Consider the following 24,419-nt stretch of genomic DNA (forward strand, 5'->3'; position numbering starts at 1 on the left):
GGATCCCTCAGTTCTTAAAATGTTCTAGAATGTATTTCAATGCATTGAGTTTTAAAGAAAAGAATATGTTAGTTTTTTAATCTTCTGTATTTTGTGAAGGAGGTACTCCCTCTCAAATAATTATTTGGGATAAAACAAAATGGGCTCAGCATAACACAGATTTTGGCATTATTCTAGAAAGGGAAGGCTCATGATAATGTCTTTCAGTTAGAAAAGTGTCTTTCTCATCTTATATTATTGCACTAAGTGTAACAGAGAAATGAATTTGTATCTAAACCTTAGGCCACCACTTCATTGTGGAGGCAGAAGATACAGATACTATCAATGAAAACACCTGAAAAGGTTTCCTCAGAGGCCACTTGTTAGGGTACATTTTTAAAATAAAACACCTGTGTGTACATAAAAATACAGCTGACTCCATATTTTGATTTATGAAAAATAAATTTATTACATAACACCTTGTTTTTAACAATGTTCAATTTTTTAAATTCAGAATACTTGTGTCATTCATGTAAAATAGTTTGATACAGTACATTGTATGTTATAGGTTTTCTTTTTTCCTCAAAAATTCTAAGGCTCTCCTACTCCTTCTCCTTTGCTGAAGTAAGGGCACCCTAAACAACGTGCGAACAAGTTTTAAAAAAAGTAAATGAACTGAACAAAATTTTAGTAGCACTACACCAACCAGCTTTAAAATCAGGACAAAATATCTGAATCGGATGCCGCACCTTTTTAAGGAAGTTATCATTCATGCTTTTTTCATCTTAAAGCATGCTCACAAATCAGCAACACCAACAGGAAAAATAAAACACTGTCTATGACAATCATTTTAGTTTGTTTGCTGAACCAAACAGGTTTATATCAATGACAACATATTTAATTACTATCAATAGCAGCTTTAATACCAGTCAAGTCATAGATTGAAAATAAAAACAAACTCAGAAGTTGGAAATTAATCTTTGGGACTTTTTGAAACCTTCCTGGAAAAACTATGTGGCTTCTTGTACTTTCCAAAACAATCCAAGCAATATTCTTGGTCAAAGAACACTGATTAATGTAGAAAATAATCAACCCACTGATAAGACATTGAAATGAAAGGTGTACCGAAATAATCTCACGTTGAGTCTTGGTTACTTCGTTGAGTTAATGTATACTGCGTGTTTCAAGTACCAGTTAAACTTCTGTGTGTGTGTGTGTACTATTGGTCAGATAATGTTGTTACACTGGAAGAATTCACCACATACGACGACAAATGCTTGCCCCTAGCACGTTTCACAGCTTCAACTGCTACAGACTGTCACTGAAAAAAATGCATTGGTCAGTCTGAACCATGTCAAGTAAACTATGGAAGTAGCAAACCCACAACACAAACTGTGCTAGCACTTTCTTCTCAAGCCTAACTCCAGACAGCAACAACGTGGAAGCCACTACCCCAATCTGTGAAAAGCGGTGGAACTCGGCTACCGGACATCTGACTACGTGGCTGCACAGTACATTCTCATCGCCCATCCCAGGCTCCCGCTGAGAGCGGCAGGCGGCCTGCGGCACAGCGGCAGTGCATGGGCAGTGTCCGACGCAGCTCAGTACCGATGTGTCTGGTGGGAGTACTGTGGAGGCTGCTGGGAGGTAGTTGAGTACCCCATGCTGCTCTGCGGCTGTGATGTGCTTGGTCCGGGGTTGGGGTAGGCAGCATGCGGATTGGAACGCTGGAAAAGCAGAAGAGGAGACATGACTCGGTGTTGCTGTGGGCTGGCTGCATCCCAGGCCAGCAAGGCTTCTGTGTGTTTGAAATGTCACTTATTTTATGGCAGTAAGAACTTTAAAGGTCCTGTGCTAGGTACTGGCTTTAGAATTAAAACAACAAAACCCTTAAAATCTTTTAGGGTTAGCCTTTCTTTATGAAGGTCAGAAGTACTGCTGATAAATAACACTAAAGTGAGTCTTACTCCTGTGCTGCGTGGTTCATTCTATTAACAGGAACGCCCTTTCATGCTCTCGCGTATCTACCTGATAAATAATTTGTCTGGGACACTTACTCTTGAACTCAATGATGTATACATAGAAGAAATTCAAAGCTAATCTACATACTTGTGTTTTCAATAGAAAACTCTCAACACCCATGCATGACTGAAGAATAAAAAATGAACATGACAAGAAAGGAAACTAGAGAATTACTTCTTCAGCATTAGATATCTTTATGCCCTATAAATTAGTGAACCTTGTTTTTCAGCTACAAGCAATATACGAAGGCAAAGCTACAGTTACTGAAATACAGGAAGAGTGGTATTCTCAATTCTAGAGGCAGCAGAAGAGGCAGAGTTCAAACACCTCTAGTTCCAATAGGTATATTCTCAGCCCTGCACGTCTCTCTCATGCTATTGGCTCCCCAAAACACACACTATGGAAGATTAACTATAATTTAATACTTTGCTCTTTCAGAGATATCTAATAAATCACATAACTCGAAATTCTGCCAACCCTAGCAAAAATAACATTTTAAAGAGAGTGGACAGGTAAAACTAGTCAGAAATACTAGTTTTGAAATCACTCATAAAAACCACCACAATTATGTCAACAGACAGACACACAGGAGCATTTCCTTGGTTTCAGTGGCAAAGGTTAGAGACCCCCCCCACCCCCCGCTTCCTACTCAGGATGCACACCTTGTGTGCAAACACACCCGTGTGCCGGAGATGCGCTCGTCTCCCAGGTGGGGAGGGGAGCAGCAACCATGAGCTCACAAGATGCCTGCCTTGGAGACCCCTGCTCACTGAGCTCACTGCAGGAAAGTCACCGCTCAGCAAACAGGGATCCCCAGGGCTTGCTAGGCTGCACCCCCCATGAACCACGTGAAGAGCTCCGATCTAATTCCTGACGTGTAGCCGCAGGCTCTGGGAGCCTTATCCATTTATTACAATCTCTCTCTTTCAGTAGGTAAATAATTCTCATGGGTCAAGTTTTCAGTACACTTCCACCCTGAATCCAGACCAGATGGGAACAGGATCAGAACAAGGAATACAGTTTTCAAAAATGGGTCTGTCTGCTGTTGTCACTGCAGAGGACGCAGAGAACCGCCTAGCAGGTCTGAGTCTGCGTCCTGAGTGCACCCCGGCCCAAGGGGTAAGCGAGGGAACGGGCTCAACCTCCACGAGCCCCAGTTTCCTGCCAGTAACGCTTACCTCACAGCTACCATACTGCTTGGAGGAAGGAAGGTCTGTCCCACACGGACAGAAAAGCTGCACACCTGTCTCGACAAGCCCTTCCTATGACCGCGTCACCTCCTCAGCACCACCACCGACACTTAGCAAGTACTCACTGCGCACTGTGAACACTACTAAGAGTTTTAAGGATGATAATAATAATGAACACAGTGACTGGTGTCATCTATCAAACGACTGTTGGTCCGGCCGGCCACTACCATTAGCTCACACTGTCTCATCTCATCCTGACTACAGCCTCACACTAACCACCACCCACACCCGACAAATGAAGACACCGAGAAGATCTGAACCACCCCCCTGAGGCTGGATGGGGTTGCAGAAATGAGACCCACCACTTCCTGAGCACCCCCATGAACCAGATGCTGAGGGTCACCACAGCCGCCCCCGCAGCAGCGGCAGGATAGGTGCGCCCGGCTCATGATACAGACGAGAAACTAAAGCCGTGTCCAGGGTCAAAGAGCCAACCAACGGCACAATTGAGGTCCAATCACCCCAAGTCTGGCTAAGCCCCCTCTACTGTACCACCGGGCACCTTCCACGCCCACAGCTCTTCCTGTCAATGTGTTGGCACACACGGGTGGGTCTTTTCTTAGCTACGTCGCATTTCCCAGTGCTTACAAGCCGACAGACAGTACTGACACGCAGATCACTGCGAGACAGCCTGAGTACCTGATAGTCTGAGGTCATGATCAGTCCACCTGAGGTAGTGGTAGGAGGGACGACTCTCACTTTCTTCAACGGGGGTCCCTGGGTGTGACTGCTGTCTTGGTTCCCTGGGTGGCCGGTCCCATTCGTGTGGTTATTGCCCGGCTGCTGCTGCTGGTTCTTCTCAATTGGTTAAACAGAGAGACACAGCTCAACTCAGAGGGAGAACCAAAGATGTCCATGCCAGAAGTCATGGGGGCACCGAACAAAGCCAGATGCCAACTATACTTTAATACTTACTTTGTCTCCTTTGTCATCAGGTTCTTCTTCTGTTAAAAATTCTCGTTTTGGGTAAGGGATCTGACAACCGGCAAAAACACTGATCATAAGAAAAAAGAAAAAGAAAAAGGATTTCCGGTATACTAACCAGTATTTCAAATGCTGTATGTAAGTGGTTTCTTGCTTTCATCTTTTAGTCTGGACTCTATCCCTCTATCTGTGATGTAATAAGCATCTTCCATGCAACTGTGACACAGCATGTCCCTTCTTCTAACCACTGCCGTGACAGCAGGCCACGGGAGGGCTGCTCACTGTATAAATAATCAATACTACTCCGATAGGACTCTGCTTTCTTCTTTGATCCCAGTGGTCATTTTTTATCATCACAAACAAGAGACAGATTCTGGCAGGAATGTGATTAGTCAAACAAAACTTTCTCTTTTACTCTCCATGCTACATTTAAAAGAAAAGAAAGAATGGAAACACAAATGTACTTGGGGATGGAGTCTGCAACTGTAACTGCAAGCAGTGAGGCAGACAGTGTGTGGAACCAACCCATCACTAATCAAATGACAGAGGCAAATGATGCCAGCACTGCGCCAGCTGTAAAACCCGAGGACACTTCAGTCATCAGAGCTCACTTTCCGCCTCTCATAAGGATTCCTCTGGGTCCCCATACAAGAGCGATGGTGACTTGGAGCTGACAACTAGAGGAAAGCAGGCACCAAAACCGTCTATGGGGCTGGTGAGTGAACAAACTGATCACTTACTCTGATGTAGGAAGCGGGTCTTCTAGGAAATAGGGGTCCTGCATAGCCTGCTCTGAGGTAATTCGCTTTATTGGGTCCATGGTAAGCAACTTCTGAAGCTGAAACCACAAATCATAAACATATCACTCTTTTACTTCTCATAGTCATACCTGTGGCACATTTGTGGGAGGCATTTTTTTAAATTAATAATACCTCTAGGGAGAGCATTTATTACCCCAAATTAACTCCCCCCTCCAAGTTCCCCAATTATTCCACGTAATGTAATAATTCACATTTTAGTCATTCTAATATTCATTATCTCAGTTGGTTCTCCTGTAGGAAGTAAACTCATGTCTTCTTACTCTAAACCAACGATCTTTTCCCTACATTATGTAAATTGCTATATCCAATTTAGAACAGGACTAAAATTCTTTGAGTTATTATTTTTCTATTAAAGGGAAAACTTATAATATAAATATACTAGCCACATGTGGCTATTTAGATTTAAATCCAAATGAATCGAAACTAAATTAAACTTTAAAAGTCAATTTCTCAGTCATATCAGGTCCATTTCTAGAGCATGGCAGCCGCGCATGGCTCAGGACTGCCCTGCTGGACAGCGCTCTCCTGACAGTGCGCACCAGGCTACAGACAGATGTGGGGCCTGGCACAGAACCAGAGTACACGGGCGTGCTTATGAGTGGAGACGCCAAGGAGACTGCATGGCTTCAAATCCTGACTTTACATTTATTAGCTGAGTGACTTTGAAACAAGTTACTTAACCACTTTGTAACCCTGCTTGTCAAACAGGGGTTAAAAACAGTACCTTTTATCGTTAAGTTTATTTTCAGAATTAAAGGAGTTAATATGTAGAAAGCAATTATAATGGTGTTGGGCACAAAGAAAGCACTATATAAGTCTTAGCCATTACTATCATCATCATCATAACTAATATTACTTACAGAAATGTCACACTAATGTGTGAAAATTCAGTATCTTCTGGTTGAAATATAATTTACTGAAGGCTCTATGAAGTAGAACATTTGAGGTAACATGTTATTTAAGATAGTATCTAAATGATGGTCTCTTGGCTTATATCTCTGACCTAACGCCATGATTTCCAGGCTTCAGAGCACTCCAGCATCAGCCTGGGAGCACTTCCTAACAGCCCCAGATGACTCTGGTGCTGCTGGACTAGGACACGCTCTGAAAACCATGGAACATGTGGCGACGGTGGGAGATGATACAATCAAGAACAAAAGGACAGAAGATATGTTTAAATGCAGATGAAATGCTGAGATGGTGAGAGTTTAATTTCAATGAGCTGATATTTCAGTAGAAGCACAATTCTATTTTGAGACTGAAAGGAAAAGCATGGATTTGCCACTTAAAACACTCATCAACAGGTTTAACGAAATTACATTAGAGCTTTCGGATGGGACTACGCAAGACAGTTACCCTAGTAAAAACAAGCAGGTGAGTGGAAAAGAAAGTTGGTCTCTGGAGTGTCAGTGGTGGGGGTGGTGAGAGACCTCAGACCAGCCTGAGCAGCAGTGAGCAGGGCGGGGGGTAAGGCAATCCCCCTATGGCGGGACTCCTGCTCTACCACTGTCCCCAGCATTTTGTTAGAATAAATAAGGCCGTAACTTTGAAGGGTCTAACTTACCTTCCAATTTGGGTACTATCTTAAGTATATTACAGGAAGCCATGATTTGGATAATAATACAACTGTGTGGTAATATGGTCAGTTGAGCACAGTCTTTTAAGTTGCTGATTAGACATGAAATGTATGATACAGGACATGGTAAAACATTACTGCAGGAGCAGAAGAGTAGAAGAAGAAAAAGCAGAAATGGAAGAAATATTTGCCAAGTGGCCTGGTACTAAAGGAAATTTTAATCCTTTCAAAGTAGAAAAATTCCCGTTTAATGAACTTACTTAAAAAATACTGGGAAAAAAGGATTTAAAAGAATTTTAAGCCAAGCAAAATACAACATGCTTCCCCCAATCCTCCTTTATATTACTTTCTTTTGAAAAACATAAAACTGAAAAACATTTTTAATTGTTATAATATAAAAGTGGAGATTTCATTGTAAACAAATTTGACAACAGTTGACTATAGTGTCACAAGTCACCTTGATAGTGCACAGTTGGACCCTAGGTCAAATCATCTTCCCACTGTGCAGTATCTACACACTGCGTCTCTCATACTCTTCCAGAAGAAGCACACTACGCACAGCATCCCTGATGGACCTTTAACAGCTAAGTTTATAAGCGGCACCTTGGGAATTAAAATTCTGTAAACAACCTTTCAAAGGACTGAAATTAAAAAATAATCTCTAAACCTTATTTCTGAACAGTAAGACTGTTTTCATTTTGATTCTTTGAAATTTTAAAATAACTGGTGAAAACCAATAAACAGAATTAAAAAAAAGTGACAGACTTGGTTCAATGACTGTCTTTAGAAAATTAAATGTAATCAAACATTAAGGCTGTCAAACCTGGCTTTGGAAAAACCTGGGTTTTGATATCATTACTAGTACACACCAACAAGAACTCTCCATTAGTATTACTATTAAAGAACTCTAAGAATACTGAGTAACCACAGAAATTGAGTCAAAAAGGTCAGGTTGGGTTAAACAGGTGGGAAAAATATAGTTCATTAGTACTGTTCTCTAAAACTTACCAAGTGGAATGCTTTACTATCTGGTTTAACTTTATGTTTTTCCATATACTTGATAAGGCTGCAGTTGGTATACCTGAAAGAGAAACACTATGAAATATCTATATTAGATTTGAGATTAATTCCACATTGGGTAAAATTTTCTGAACAGAATTATTTTAATCATAACCAACACAGAACATACACTGAAAATGGTATTAAATCAATTTTACACTTCATTCAGGACTCCCACGAGTCACTTTTAAGTGGATACCACTGATTAAATGCAAGAACATTTCATGAATAACATTCAGACTGCTTAGCTTTTGTTCACATGAATGCTATCGCAACAATGATCTTAAATAACATATGGGTCAAGAGTTGAACTCAGCCTTACTAGTAAGCTTAATACAAATTTTTAAAACAGTCATATGTCATATAGGTCTATAAACTGCATGTCCCAATTCCCTGTTCCTGCTGTGAAAACAGATGAGCCATTCCTTCTTCTCTATTAAAAAAATTGCTTAAATTTACAACCCAAGCCAGGAGGAGCAGGCAGGTGGCTACCAGCAAAGGTTGGTTTGTTTGAGTCTCTTACTGCTTCAGTTGTGATACCTTTCACAGATGCAGAGCTTCCCGAAAGTAATAAATATGGAAAGAAATGAACTGACTTCTTTCTTCATATCCAAATCAGTTGCTGCTATTAGATATTTACCTTCTTGTATCACCATTCAAGCATCTTAAGAAATGAAGACTACCACAATGCAAAAACATTTATTACGGTAAATAAGTAAAATTTAACAGACTAGTCTTCTAGTCTGTTAAAAAATTTAACAGAGTAGTCTGTCATGCTGAGTATTCAATCTTTTTTTTTTTTTTTTTTTTCTGAGTATTCAATCTTATCCTGAGTATTCTAGAAAAGCAAAAACCAACAGTCTATTTTCTTGCCAACTTACGTATTTCTTCTGAAATCTTTCATTAATGTTGAATGTTCAGGCATCTTTTTTATGTCTTCCCAATCTTTATCTGTGAAACACATTGATACAATTTTATATTGTCTACGTTCCTATTATCAGGAACTTTAATAAAGGTGACTTCACTTCTCATTACATGTCCTACATTTTAACCTCCCTGAAAGCACAGACTTCGAATGAATGGTGAGCTGCAGTAAACATCTTTAACTGTAAATGCATTCTCCATACGTTGTGTTCTCTCGTTTTTTTTAAACTTTTAAAATGTCTATTTTCTCTATGTTTTACTATAAGTTATCTCAGTTTCTATACTAAGATACCAACAAGTTATAAACAAATATTTCCATTATTAAATAGTTATATTTTTATCTGTAAAACCACTTTCGTCCCACCATGTCTTGGTTAATCCAGCAACTGATCTTTTCAACAATAAATGCACTATCTTCCCCCTCAGCAGCTGTAAGCTGTCCTTTTTATATGGCCCTCCTTACACTCCCCTTATTAAATAACACTGCCTTATGTGGTAAGCAGTTACAGCTGTCTGAAACACAGAGTAGGATGTACGAGCATGTAAACAAGTCAGCTAGTACCTGGGCTAGTTTCAATAATACTAACAAAAGCAACCTCAGCTACCGGACCCATCAGGTGGAAACGTCTTGGTCACTTTTGCTGGCATTAGAATTATTCAACCACCACACGCAGTTTGAGAAGCCTGCTGTCCCCATTAGGGGGCGTCACTAAGAGTCCACAGGTGCCCACATTCTACTAGGTAGCTTCACAGCACCTCAGCTTTTAAATGACCTCCAGAGGTTAGCTTCTCTCTCAAGTGGCTTATAAAAATATCTGCTATCTAGCCTCCAGATACCACATATTGTAAACTAAATATATACTTCTAAATGGAATTTTCTCCTTGACTACTTTCTTGTTCCAATTTCTTTATTTCTGTCAATTTCTCAAGTAGAAATCCTGAGATAATCCTTTATTTTTTTCTTCCAATTACAGGCTTACTCTAAAAAATTATGCCATTATCCTTTCTTCTCCATCCAAAACACTTTACACATGGAGTACTGCTGCAGATAAGAGCTGGTTTCCTGACTTCAGTTACCCCTCTTAAATTTTTACATACCCCTCCGTAAAAACCTTTCTAAAATAGAACACAAACCACAGCACTAGTGCTCAAAAACTTATCATAGATTTTCCTTCTTTAGCACATCAAATCTAAATTTTATTGCCTGGTTCTCAGATTCCCTATAAGCGGATCCCAACTGTGGAACCACACCCTAAGAACCATTTCAGAACCATCTCCTGTGGAGGCCGCCCCTCCTCCAAGCCCCTGTAAGTCAGGCTCCTTCCCCAGGGGACCCCTGAAATGATGAGTGCATTCAGAAGTGGGAAGAATAGGCCATTCTTCTCCATCTACTCAAACCACTCCTATTCTTTCAACATTCTACTTAGAGCAGCTCAATGTCAACTCCGAGAGGGCAAGAATCACGTCTGTTATATCAACAATATTTTACACTTAACACAGTGCCTGAAACATGGCAGGTGCTCAATAAATATCTAGTGAATAAATGAAACTCCCATCTCAACATAGCAATCTTTGTAGAAATGTTGGTCAATTTTGGACAAAGGTGGGTACTTTACACTTACTGATAATTAAAGGGAATGTGGAATTATAATTCCCAGATATTTCTGTATTAGTTTTGAGCCACTGACCTGAGAAAAATTCCTAATAAGAAACAGCTTATTGTTTCTCACTGTTATTTCAATAATAAGTTATTGATATTTAAATTAATATATTTATTAATAATAAACTTATTATTATTTCAACAATAAGTACTTGACTAGCCAAAACTATGCAGGCATTTCAAAAGGAGAGTGATGGACTTCTGTTCTGTGGCACAAGGACTGGGCTGGGGCTGGAGCTCTAAAGCACGTGACGAGACGCCCCAACAACTGCCTCCCAGTGGCAGTCAGAGCAGGCCCGCTCGCTGTGCAGGGCTGGGCCTTCACTCACATCCTGCCTGTTCTAACTGGAAAGAATGTTCTTACTGACAAGGGTTAAAGAGCAAAAAATGCTATGATTCAATACAACGTGTTTCAAGTAGAAAGTCTTCAAAATCTTCATTCAAATACCAAACAATGACATTGCTATTAAGTGCTGTCAGACAAAAAGACATGCTCCTGAGTTCTATTCAGTTGCCAATGGTGAGAACTAAAGGCACTTTTTAAACACAGATATTGCAAATATTTTATCATTTTAAATATTAAACAAAACAAAACCAAAAACCGAAATGAAACAAAAATACACTCCTCAAATTCAAGAAACCCATAAATATTTTTATGCTAATATGTGAACTCTACAAATTTTGCTATTTCTATGGGTCTTGGATTAATGCAAGTCATAAATATAGAGAATTGAGTAAGAGTAGCTTTCATCAGCTAAAAATACATATTCTTTCAATGTAGACATCTAAGTTCAAACAACAGTGGTTTAAAAATAAAAACAAAAGTATAATGTGTACCTGCAGGAAATCCCATTACATTGAATATTCTGTCCAGCTGGTCATGGTGATAAGGATTACTAGTTTTGATGTCCTCTTGTCGACAGTGAAATATTGGTTCTGACGTTAGTAGTTCTGCAAATATACACCCTATAGCCCAAATATCTTTAAAACAAAAAAAAGAAAAAGGAAAGGAAAAAAAAAAAACAAGAAAGGAAAAAAGAAAAAGAAAGGAGGAAAATAAAGTGGTTCTTTCCAAAAGAAAATGCATCTTTATCTTGGCAGGGAGTGTTTTTTCATTCTTTTTCTCCCCTAATAAGTCATATTAAATCCTAAGCAATTATAAATATAAAAAATATTGTTTGTAAATATATATTCCCACCCCATCCACCCATTTTTCATTCCTTGTTATACCTCCATCCCACCCAGTGGTTTCAGTCCAGGTTCAATCAAACTTATTACCTAAAATTTTTGGTGAGTTTTAAGTGCTTCAAACGTTACCTTATCTGTGAAATACATACAAAGCTGCACACGGAGCATAGGAACCATAAATAAACAAAACTAAACAAACAAACAAAAAAAACAAACAGAAAACCCAAACAGCCTTGGAAATTGGGCATACTTGCTGAAAACAATCAGCACCATTTTTTGAGGTAAAAAATATTATTTTTTATCTAGTTTATGGACTTATTAGCTTATAAAGTTTAATAATTATCCTCCTGTGTTAGAACTAGTTAGCAAGGTGCTGTTCCAACAGGAAAAAGACAACGCCTGGCCTCAAATATTCTAACAAAATAGCATTTCTCCTGGAAGGACTTTCTGTTCAAAGGGTTTCTTCATGCTATAGCAGTGTCAGACTTTGCAAGTTTAAGTGTTTAAAAGACAAGAAAATATGGGGCAAAATACTACATTTCAATAGGCAGAGGCTATAACTTCATAAGAATTATTTAAAAGCCAGGCAAAGGGATTTCTCTGTATACAACAAATTTCCTTCACTTACTTTAAGATACAGGCTAACTTTCATTCATATTAAATTCCTACTAATAGGACTATTAGTAGAGGAAAGATAAATATGCCAATTTATAATCTGAAGCTGCAGATACTCCATTTCTACCCTTAACAAATCCCTAAACCAGCAATGGCAACTTCCCTACACTCAGGACAGTGCCGTGCACACAGCAGACAGTAAACAGTGTCTCACTGATCTAACCAATACCTGTGGCAAACATAAAAACTATGTGAAGTGAAAGTCGCTCAGCTGTGTCCGACTCTTTGTGACTCCATGGACTTTACAGTCCATGGACTTCTCCAGGCCAGAATCCTGGAGTGGATAGCCTTTCCCTTCTCCAGGGGATGTTCCCAACCCAGGGATTGAACCCAGGTCTCCCACATTGCAGGCGGATTCTTTACCAGCTGAACCACAAAGGAAGCCCTAAATAACTATAGGAGGACAGTTAAAACCACTATTAAAGCTGATTATTCAGACCTGTTAATAATGGTCACTTAAATAGAAAGTGAGGGAAAAAAATGTTAATCAATAACTGGGAATTTCTAAAATCTAAAACTGGAATATACATATTTCATCTAAAATTACCACACTTGTATTTCAAAATAACTAGTTAAACCTCTATTTACTTTAAGATTACAAGCAAGACTATAAGCAAGTGATTTCAAAAATGACACTGTCTGCTCATCAGTTTTCTCCCCCATCAGAGAACCAAATCAGGCCAACACCACCTTATGAAAAAGTCTCCTCAAGAAATATAAGCCAGGATATCTTCTTTGTCAGAAAGTAAACGGGAAAGTTAATTATTTTGTGATTATTCTTTTTATGTGGGAACCCCACAGAAAAGTGACCTTTGATCGTCTCAATCCAAAGGAAGAAGGTAGGCAAGCTACTAAGTGGGGTCACCGAGATGGCCTGTGGGGCAGTGTGCATCTTTAAAACCCTACTCATGGCACCCAAGAGACACTGTTACCAACTCAGCCTGGTAATGAAAAACCCCAACAAAGAAAATAAAACATGCAAAGGAAGATGAATAGTAAGTAAATAGTTTAACTACCCTCACTCGACATTGCTTTAAAAGAAAAGTCAAGAAAGTAGGAAAAATACTGAAACTTGCTTAACTTTACCCTATATAACTTCTCTCTTCATGTCTTTTCTATTATCTTTCACCTGTTATTAATTTCACCATCCTTCCCTCCTTCAAATCCTGACCCAAACAATAATTACGAATTTGACTTCGCTGATCAGGCTGTTACTTCAGATAAATTTGTGAATCTTTGTCAACAAGTCTCTCCTACCTTGCCTATTTTTTCAGATTGTGCTGAATTCATAAGAAAGTCCCTTCTTGCTCACCTGTCAAATTTCTTCTAGAAAAACTTTTCAAATTAAAAACACACAAACCCCATCTACTTCTCAAATTCTGTAATGCTCATGTGTAGCTATGGAGCTAACCAGGCAAAGTAGACACCAACTGGCAGGCTACGCAGACCCAAATGGGGGGAGGGGGGGATATATTAAATTTGTTTTAATCAGTAATTATAAGCCTCTACCTTAATGCAAGAGTAAATTCTCATTCTCCCCGTTTCACTCAAGTTTATACTTTAGAAAAACTTTTAAGACTGCCCTAGTGACAATTAATTAAAGAGCTGATTCCCCTCCTGCACCCTTCTCCACAAAGTCAATCAAACAAAACCCTCAACACTCAAAACTGAATTAAACTTTGTCCCCATGAGTAATGAGCCTATCTCCGTTGACTAGTCTATCATTTTCTCTCGGGTTGAATGACTCAGCTTGCAGTCTCCTACAAGGAAGTGAATGATCACAGCACTAAGACCTATGTGCAGCAAGGCTGGGAACAGGTGGGCTCATGTGCTCACATTTCCCCCATGCTCTCCTGATGCCTGTTAGTACCTTAGTCTTAACACGACCCACCCAACTCCACTGGCAGGTTTATGCCTTCTCAGTGATGTGACTAAAATGAACATATTCAGCTAGTAATATGTAAGTTCAACCACAAAGGTTCCTCTATCTGCTTCAGGAAGTCCATGTGCTAGGGAAGTGCATTGACAGTGGTCTGGAGGCCTAGCTGAGAACCTCACTGCACCCCTAGGCTACCCATCTGGGGAGCAGGAGGAATGTAATGGTGCAGGAGAGACTGGAAGCAAGGTAGAAGTTTCATTTTTCACTTGTAGATTCTAGTGGATCACTAGATTCACAGTGGATTCACTGTGGATTTTATTCTTAAAAATGTATATAAAAGTGATTTATGTATGATTTTTCTCTCTCAAATGAAAAAGCAATCTGTAAGATCCTATATCATTACTTTTTTGATCCAATGTTTTTTTTTAAATGCAGTTATCACTTTAGTTTTTTTTTATTATTACTAAAATTTATTTGTTTTTTTATTAAAGGATAATTGCTTTACAGAATTTTATTGTTTTCTGTCAAACCTCACTGGAAGAAAGCATTCTCCAGAACTACTCTGGGCCAGGCCAGGCACTCTCGTGGGGACAGGCACGGACCTTGGTCTCAGTTACCTGCCCCCACGTTAGTCCGCTGTGCTCTTCCTACCCCAGAAGGCAGTGGAGTCTATCCAAGGGCACAGAATGTTTAGAGTTAAAGGGACCTAAGAGGTGATTTAGGCTAAATCCTTGTCTTCAGAAAATGAGGTTGTGAAGGACACATCGTCCCCCAACCCCCAGAGTGGCAGAGCTAAGGCAACAAGTCAGAGGGCTAAGCTTCCGCTGTTCAAAGATGGCAACATATTTTCCACACATATTCATTCTGTTTCTCAAATGGATGGAGATCCCTTAAGAGTAAATGACATAATTTCCATTCATTTTGGTTTCTCTTAAGTTTTAAAAAGCTTAATAGTTATCCAATAACTTTTGATGTTAATGAGGAGGAAGGCCTTTTACTACCCAAATTATGCACCCATCTGAACAAGGGAATCTATCTAATAGCTGGTGAGCCCAGCTTTGTGATGAACAGCCCTGACATAGAACTACTAAACTGCTCTGGATGGCAACAGCTTGTTCAGATCTCAATGTTCACAATGAAAAATGGGCTTCTTAAGAAAATAGAAAAAGATAAATGATGAGCCAGAGTCACAAACCTATGTGACAGTTTATTTTTTCCTCAATTTCTATCAATTCAGTCTCAAAAAAAAAAAAAATCAGTCTCAAGTTTTCCATTAATAGCAGCTACAAGTTGATAATTACTTTCTTATTTGTATAGTCTTTAAATATGTCTTACCAAAAGTAGCACTGTTTTTAAATATTCATTTTCTAGATGGAAAAAAAAAGCTATTTTGATATTAGTTTACATGCTTAAGCATTTAGAATACACTTGTAAAAAAGATAACTAAATGTATGCTTTAGGTAGTAATATACATTGAAAAACAGGACTAGCTTCAGTAATCTTTCCTTTTCCTTCTAATCGACTTTTTTAAAACATAAAATATTTTATTTTGGAATAATTTTAGATTTGTAGAAAGATTGCAATAATAGCACAGAAAAGTCCCATATCTAATAATCTATCTTTATTTTTCTATACAGTAAAATGTGATCTCAAAGCAGATGTAAAGATTAGTGAACATAAAAGGTCTTAAGAAGAAAGACACATTGACTTCAAGATTGCTATGAGGGAAAGAGCACAACCACCGCTCCTTTCCCCTCTGAATACACACTGAAGTGACAGCAAAGCCCAGTAACACAGAGCGTGCAAAGAGACCATCAGGGATTCCTTGGCAAGGAGCCACTTCTCACCCGGGGCCATGCAGGCAACGGCCTCCAGCAGTGACAGCTGGGCACGGCCCACCCAGTTAGCGGATTTCAGACATTGCATACAGCTACCAGGATGGGGAAGGCGGATGATGTGACCAAGGAAGTTCTCCCTCAAGAGGGAGAATTGTGACTAAGACCTGGATGAAGACACGTGTGCAGACCTGACTGAGCAGACATACAGATAAAAACATTTCTGGAAACAGTTCAGACAAGGCCCCAGTCCACAGTATTATTGTTGGATGGGAAGCAGATGTGTCCTGCACAACTCAGGGAAGATTCTGTACTTGGAAATATCAAATACAAAGACTGTATTTGGAACTGTGGACCACCACCCACCCCACTTCCCAAATGCAGTGAGACTACCAGGCTAGACTGGGCTGAAGGTTGGAGGATTTTTCCCTTATAGAGAATCTGAAAGTCCTCAGAGCAAAGACTTGCACATGCTGGCATTCAGGGTTCCCCACCAATGGCCGCTCTCGGCTGGATCACTCTGAGTAAAGCCACCAGCCTCGGCGCTCTCTGATCCACGCACACTAGGTCCCCAGGCAGCGCTCTGCAACCTGAGCCTTAAATGCAAGAGCTATCAAGGGTCAACTAACCGTTGAAGAATATTAACCACATGAAAGGGAGACTAAGACAAATCAATGAAGAGAGTGACTACAAAGAAAACACAGAGAACAAGAAAGGTAGAAAAATACGAGCAGAAAAGTGGTATAAAGGATCCAGTCCAAGAAATCCGACATTTGCCTACACTCAGCTTTGGAAAGAGAGAAGTAAAACACAAAAGAGAAAATCAAGTCTACTTCAAGAGAATTTTCCACCGACACGGGATATAAACTTTGAACTGAATGGGCCTGTAGGTGGTCAGCAAATCAGTGTGAAACACAAGGATGAGAAATCCTCTGTTTTCAGGAAACACAAAACCCCACAGAATCCACCACCACATGAGACCTTCCATTAGCAATACTGATGCCAGAGCACAGTTGAGCAGCCTCACCAAACTCTAAGGGAAGATCACTTTGAATCTGTAACTTTAGTCCCTGCCAAACTGTAAAGTATGACAAATGCTTTTTTTCAGAAATACAGAACTAGAAAATTTACCTCTAAGACAGGTTACTTGAGAATATTCTGCAGCAAAGTAAGGGATGAAATAATGAATCCAGAAAGAAACAGATCCAACCCAGATGAACACAAAAAGGAAAAAGCAAGCTGAAAATCAATCCAGAATAGAGCAAAGTATAAAAGAGTTGGGGATGAGTTATCCAATAAAATAAAAATGGGTTTAATACCATTCTGGAGAATGCAGAACAAGCAAGCAATAAAGGCATACAAAAACAGGAAAAAAGTAAAGACAAAATATGTAAGAAAAAACTACTTGATAAAATTCTACCAAATAAAATGAAGCAGAATAAAGATGTCATAAAAGGATTGTGATATAGCTGTGATAAAAGGACTGTTGTAGCTGACTATCAAGTCCATTACAATATGTAGTTAAGTATAAACAACAGTGGGCATTTTGGCTCGCAAACAGAAAATAAATGCTGTAAACATCAACAAAGTGATAACAATAATGATGATGATAATGACTGGTATTATTAAGAGAGCTTATAAATTGAGAGGCTGGTGGGGGAACAAGTAAAAGAGCACTTATTTCCTAATTCTTCATACAGGGAGATAATCAATACTAATAAAAACTGCAAAGTGAATGACCATGTTCTCAGCTCCTACTTATTTTCATAATCTTCCTTTCCCTAATTTTAAGGGAAATCTTTTAGAAGCTAGTATTTCTTTAGGCAAAAGAAATATTTGTCTGAAGTTCAATGATTCAGAAATTTCATTGTGTTTATTTTTCTTTTTCACCTAAACTTAAAATAGTTTTTACTCATAGTATGGGCCCATATATTTAAAAATCTTTTTAGCATCTGTTTATTTAACAGAAATAGATGTCTGGAATGGTATACCCCTAATGCCAATGATGGTATTTCTAGACAGTAGAATTTTATGTTAGTTTTTGCTCTTACTTTTATAATTTTCTGTATCACTTGACCTAAAAAACATACAGACATACGTATATTTCACAACAACAAGGCCACTTTAAAAATGTCATGGAACTTTTATTAGTTCTACTCACCAATAGCTTTGGTATAATGTCTTGCTCCAAGAAGTAATTCTGGGGCTCGGTACCAGAATGTAACTACTACTGGATCCAAATCTGCTAAAGGCTTCAAAGGTGAATTAAATAATCGGGCAAAGCCCATATCAGCTGCAAAAAAAAAAAAAAAAAAATAATAATAACAACAACAATGCTAAGTAAATTGATTTTTACAAATATAATTGATGACTCTAATTTTACTATTATTACTTAGTAAGCTATGAAAAACGTGAATTCTGCGGGGAGAAAAACCAACAAAACATCTCACCCCTTTCAGAAGTCTAAATATAAGCCAAGGTTGACATCTTCATTCATTGCAAACTACTGCCACTGGGTTACAGACACACTCTGCTGCCTGAGGTCCAGGGTGACCCTACTCCTCTGGGCAGATTTCTCCCATCTGTCTTACCACCAGGGGGACAGGGCTGTGCAGCCAGCCGCATGTTCATTCTTTTTACTGGTCACAAGTACCAGGGAACTAGATCAGTTAGGGTGAGGCTTCCCATTATCTGCATCAGTAAGCATGCTCACTGGCGTAAGCTGATGTACAGTATGACAATACCACTATTTCCCCCCATTTATTTGGGCTGAGTTTTTTCTTTAATTTTAAAGAATTGTGTTTGTTTTTTTTAAGTTGGAAAAGACTTTAAAGATCATATAATTCAATCACCTCCTTTTTCAAATGAGGAAACTGAGGGCAGAAGAAACTGATTTGACAAATGTCAACAACTCGTATCTCAGAGCTGGAGCTGTGTTGAGATACAGTTCACAGCATTTCGAACAGTTTACTATGTAGTGCAGTTATTCAGGCAAAGCTGTTTGTCCTAACGAACCATGATCTTACAGATAAAAACGTTTTTGTCTCGCTATCCCTTGGAACATCAAGTACAGTGTCATTACACAGAGCTGCCAAATACACACTGAATGAACAATCACTAGTCATACCACCTATTCAAAAATTTCAAGATTCATCCACTGTTTGTTTGATTTTGCTCTAATACACATTTTTAATGAAGCAGGCCTTAATCGATCTACTTATAGAGGTTAAAAAAACCAACACAGAAATGTGGCAAAGAACTAAAACCATGAGTCAGATTACTAAATACTGATTTACAGAACAATGTATCTTAAGTGTGATTACTTTAGGCTATTGATATCCCCCATATCCCACATATATGTCAACATCATATATGTGACACAGAAATAATTCCAAACGAGATTATTTTTAATATATAAATTTTCCCAAAGTCTTACAGTAGCGAACACATCTGTAAATACTGTCTGGCTGGGTCTTTTAGACTGTGCGTGCTTTGAACTTACATTTGAATTTGATGCCACCACGCTGGTTGGATGAAATCTGCTAAATGCACACCTAAGAACCTAACAGGTGTCTGACACTACGTAAGGACCAACAGGGCCTGGTTCTTAAAGCAAGCCAATTGACTAGGAGCATTCTGAGATGCATCAAATGTTTGTCAAGAATTTTGCAGTCTGTATCAAGGGTATTTTCAGAGTCTAATTAGAAGGAGAAAATGGGATTGGAGGATTTAAAGGGGAGGGTAGAAAGAAGGGTTGGGAACACCTGGGCTTTTCTTTGCTGGTGAAGTGGTACAAATCAGCTGACAATCCCAATTTATACTAAATGTGGCAATCAGAAATTCCTATTTATTTTGTTATATACTCCCATAACCCTGCTGCTTTAAAATTAAGATAATTTGGTTACTACATTTCTTCTATCCACACACAAACTAAATAAATGTCACAAACACAACTTGCAAATGACAATGAAAAAATAGTTAGGATGAATAAATCTAGCTCTACCCTTATAAGTTATCAGACCAGAAATGGGTAAAATTTTGCACTGATACATAAGAAAACAGAGCTATTAGAAAACATGCAGAGGTACAGAAAGCTCGTTAATTCTTTTCCCTTCAGGCAAAGGCTCGTTAGAACCTACCCAGCCTCAGTGGTATTCTTAGTTTGTAATCCCTGACCTAAATGAGGCTAACAGAAGGATATGTTCGGATCGACCGGCTCAGGGAAACAGAAGGGATGGTATGATTAGTAGTTTGCTGTACGCCCTTAGGACTAAAGGCGAGGTTGGCTTCTAACAGGGATAGAAGCCACTCACCTCTACAGGCTATTTTTAATGAAGGCAAAAAATTTCTAAGAAACTCACATGGCTTATTTTATAATTAGAACACTTCAGTCTCTAAAGATTGTCTGACACCTTTCGAGAGTGTGAAACATTTTTCACTTTTAATGTATACTCTTTAGAAATGGCTTCGATCACATGGAACTATATGAATAAATGCATATTATTACAGCAAAAATTAGAAGTGATAAAGCTGCCTGCAAAAGTTTTAAAAGAGTGCTACGCTGTGACTTATCAAAGATATAACATACCAATTTTTACTCTTCCTCGCTCAGGACCTTCACCCATAACTAAAATATTAGCAGGTTTCTGTGGAAACAAAATAGTGTTTTTTTTCAGTAGACAGTAGTGGTTTCTTTTAAATATAGACAATATGCCAATATAACATAAATCCACCTTTAAAAAAACCACATTTACTCAAAAATTAAAATCAAACACAGGAAGTCACCAAAGAAGCTTTATGTATGTGTGTGTGTGTGTGTGTGTATGCCAAGTAATATGCAACTTCATGAAGGCCAAATATGGTAGTGCTTTCTCCAGGCAGAGCGAGGGCTTTTCTTGGCGCTGTTATCAGTCTGCTTTCACTACTGTGGAACCTCTGGCAGAAAGTTACAATGCTCTGCTTCCTTCTAACTCTTTCAATTATATAAAATGCCCTGCAACTTTAAGGGGAAATGTATCTTCAAATATAATACTGTATTATTAAAATAGCAAGTTAATTACAGGGACGGGGCCACCTGATAGCTTTTTTTTTTTTTTGGAAACCACATAGTATACATCTATGTTTCAAACAAATTATAGAGAAATCAATGTAAGAGCCTTTTCTAAATGAGTTAGCAGAGTAGTAGAAATTTTCCATGACCTGGACAGTTCCCATTTTTAAATAAAAAAGGAAACTAGCATATTAAAATGAGATTTTACAAAAGTAATACTTCAAACAGTTTTAAAATGTCTAAAAACAGCAAGATTAACTGTCATCTAAAATCCGTTATGGTGGTATCTACCACACTAACATGCAATGTAAGGGCTGCCCCTCTTGAGGAAAAGGGAGAAGGGAAGGAAGCAGAGGAGGAGGGAAGGCGGCAGCCACAACCTCTCTCAGGCCGCCATCCTGCTGTCCGCCTGACCTGACTGCAGTTTTACCAGTCTGCCAAATAAGAGCGAAACCCGAGCTCAATGCCTTTCAAACGTGGATCAAAGCAATCGTGAAGATCAAATTAAAGCTCTTAATGAAGGCTGTGTACAGTGGGAACCAGGTCACAGGCTCCCCTGACCATATTTAACAACAGCCTCTATGCTATTACTGAGAAAATGTGACTTCCAGGATACTACTCTACCAACCACCGAAGATCAAAATCATTTCTTTATCCTCAGCGAAAAGACACTGCTAAAAAGGCAGTGTACACATTTCAAAGGTTGAAAATTCTGCAGCTTTTCAGGTGAGGAAACACGGCACCAGAGAGAGTGAATGGCCTGCCCTGAGTGCGATGGATGAGCTGGGGCGGCAGCAAGAATCCAGCCTGCCCCTGAGCAGAGCCGCCCCCTTCCCAACATGCCCTGCTGAGAGTGATTTATACAGCCAGCTTTAAATGGATGTGTATCACCATAGTCATGATCATTATGTTCTGCTCAAGAAAACGTTTCCAGAACCTCTCTCATCACACCCGCTCCTGCCTCGAGACAGCAGGGCAAAGCACAAGGAAGTGCAGGGCCGATAACACTCCCCATGAGCCGCGTGAGCTGCCAACCACAAACAGCACTGCCCATCGGTGAGACCAGATGAGGCTCTGCTCCAGGGCAAACCAGGGCTCAGGGAGGCTTGTGAAATGTGACGGCAGCGGTGGGCCCTCCCAGAGGCATAGGCAGCCTGGCACCTGACCGGGGGTGGGGCTCAGGAGGGGACCTGACGTCTGGGCTAGAACTCTCTCCTCATGGGCCACCTCGTGAACCCCATTTTGATTCTCCTCTCACCAACTCTGCCTTCTCTACCATCGCCAGGGCTCACTTCCTAAGAGACAAAGCTGATCACGTCTCCCCCTTGCTTAAAATCTTCCACAGTAACAGGGGAAAATTATTAGGAAAACAGTGGAACAGAAAATGATAGACACACTGTGATTACAACTGGGTTAAAAAAAAAAAGTGAGATGAGTCAGGACTAGAAGAACAAAAAAGGTTAGTGACAGGTAGGGATGAACTTTTTCACAAGTTTCTTTGAGCCCTTTTCTTGTGCTTTATTATTACTTAAATGCTTCACCTTTCACGGCTCCCCCCCATCCTGTGCTGTGAATAGGTAGAAGTCTTCATGGTGGGACGCCAGGCACCTGCAAGCTCGGCTCCAGGACCACTCCCCCACCCCAGGGCACGGCTCTGCCACAAATGTGCTGCATGACAGTCCTGTTCTGTGACTAGTCAGACCTTGTTCACAACTACGTCAGTGCTGGCCCTGTATTTCTGCCACAACAACTTTCCTTTCCTCTGTGTTACTTGGCAACATCTGGTTCTCAACTCGCCTTTTAAAGATATAATATGCGAATACACCCTGATTATACACAGGCCACATACAGTTAAAAGATTCTAAAGAGTCAGACTCTTGCCACCACCCATCACTCCTCCACCGCATCCCGAACACCACTCCTTCCTCCAGAGTTACCAGCTGATTATCTGGCTTGCTGTGAAGAATTCTGCTAGCACTCAAGTGCTCCTAAAAGATTACTTCCGTTTCTGATAAAAGCACAAGCACAAAGGGGCATTTCTTTCTTCCTTCTATCCTAGATAGAGTGGGAAAACTCCCTCTTTTGATTTCTTACTCATTCAGCAGCTGGGCTCAGATCTGAGAAGCGCTGGGGTGGGTGGTACTGGTTAGCCTGCTACTAGGCAAAGAGGGGGGAAAAAAACCCTCTCTTGGTCTTCATTGTATTATACACTCAATGGACTGGCCATGTCCCAAGCAGCTTGGTTCTGAGCCTTGGTTGGGAACAGTTTCTCCGTCAAAGTCTTGCCTGGTATTAGGATTTGGGGCCAAAGCTCCAGCTAATAATTAGAACTTTTTCTACGAGACAACTCATTGCCTATTGCACGACCTGAAGTAGATCTCAGGGCTGAGGCGCTAAGCAGACTTAAATCAGTGGATTTAAGTTCAGCTGTGGCATGCTATATAATCAGAAACAAAAGAGAACAGTGTTAAGTGCTGTTTTAATAACACTATTTATAAGCAGTGAGTCGCTCCCCATGGGATCGCCCATGCTGCCATTCCACAGGCCCTAGAGAGTGACAGTCTGATTTAGGAGACAAATTCCACACTACATTTCTTTCGAGAATGTAACCTAATGGAAAGTTCAAGAGAAAATGGCAGAAAAGCCACAGAGATATGAATACTCTTGTATTTTTAATCAGCATTAAGGAAGACTTCGAAAGACTTGATTTTTGTTTTAGTATTTAATGCCACACCGAGACAATATTATATCCTCCAAAAGGCTAATTTCTTTCATCTTTGTCTATCAGTGAGAGAACCTGGCAGCCCTAGGGCCAAACCATCCAAGTCACTGATGATAAAACACAATAATAGTCATGACTTTAGTAAACTGCAACCAAACATAATCATCTTAAAAGAACATATAGAACTTTGCTGATCACATTTTGATGAGGCACATCCCCCATTAAACTATTTGCTGCTACATACAGCAAAGGTCCAATGTGACTTAAAAGTATTATAGCATCATGACAACATCTTCAAGAATAGTTATCTTACTCACAAAAGTGACTACAGGATACTTGTATTGCCTGCTGAACAATGAAACAGATGGATGAAATACTTTTCGAAATCTACTTATTTGATTATTTGAAACTATGCCTTGAAACAAGCCTTTCTCTTGTTTTCTTTCTCCCAGAAAAAAAACTAATTTTGTATTAGGTTGGTATGAAAAAACTTAAATGAACTTTTTGGCCAACCTGAAATTAAAAGAGCATGCCCGTTTTACAGTCTCACGGCTTTTCTTCTTGTTTTATGCTGTTGTGCTCCAAAAAAGTCCCCACTGCCATTTCCTAAAAAAAAATGTCTGTTACAGAGATAACCATTCCTGGTGAGACTTTCTGCTCTCCAGACTCTGTCACACTGGGCAACATCACACTGATGACTCTGGCAAACAGCAGAGATGGTAAACTGGTTTCATTTAAGGGCCCAACTCTGGAAGAAAACTAAGGGCTGCCGGGAACTGCATCTTGAGAAAGACAGGACCTGGGCTAGTCAGGAAACTGCCATTATCAATTAGAGGTATCTCACACAGATACAGA

General features: G+C 39.6%; 1 protein-coding gene across 5 annotated transcripts in view; it reads right to left on the bottom strand.

Annotated features, from left to right (window-relative positions):
- Positions 1-422: 422 nt before the first annotated feature.
- Positions 423-24,419, bottom strand: part of CDK8 (cyclin dependent kinase 8) — a 71,393-nt gene continuing 47,396 nt past the window's right edge. For 2 of the 5 annotated variants that reach the window (XM_043891848.1, XM_043891845.1), the window contains 9 exons: positions 20,381-20,438; positions 17,954-18,085; positions 11,053-11,196; positions 8,513-8,582; positions 7,581-7,653; positions 4,916-5,013; positions 4,167-4,245; positions 3,891-4,049; positions 423-1,706 (listed from right to left, as the gene is read on the bottom strand). In XM_043891848.1, coding sequence (XP_043747783.1) covers positions 1,581-1,706; positions 3,891-4,049; positions 4,167-4,245; positions 4,916-5,013; positions 7,581-7,653; positions 8,513-8,582; positions 11,053-11,196; positions 17,954-18,085; positions 20,381-20,438 — 939 coding nt within the window. In that variant the 3' untranslated portion in view covers positions 423-1,580. The remainder of the gene's footprint in view (positions 1,707-3,890; positions 4,050-4,166; positions 4,246-4,915; positions 5,014-7,580; positions 7,654-8,512; positions 8,583-11,052; positions 11,197-17,953; positions 18,086-20,380; positions 20,439-24,419) is intronic. The other 3 variants (XM_043891847.1, XM_043891846.1, XM_043891849.1) reach the window with 3 other exon arrangements.

Source organism: Cervus elaphus, chromosome 30 (genome assembly GCF_910594005.1).
Source record: "Cervus elaphus chromosome 30, mCerEla1.1, whole genome shotgun sequence".
NCBI lineage: Eukaryota > Metazoa > Chordata > Mammalia > Artiodactyla > Cervidae > Cervus > Cervus elaphus.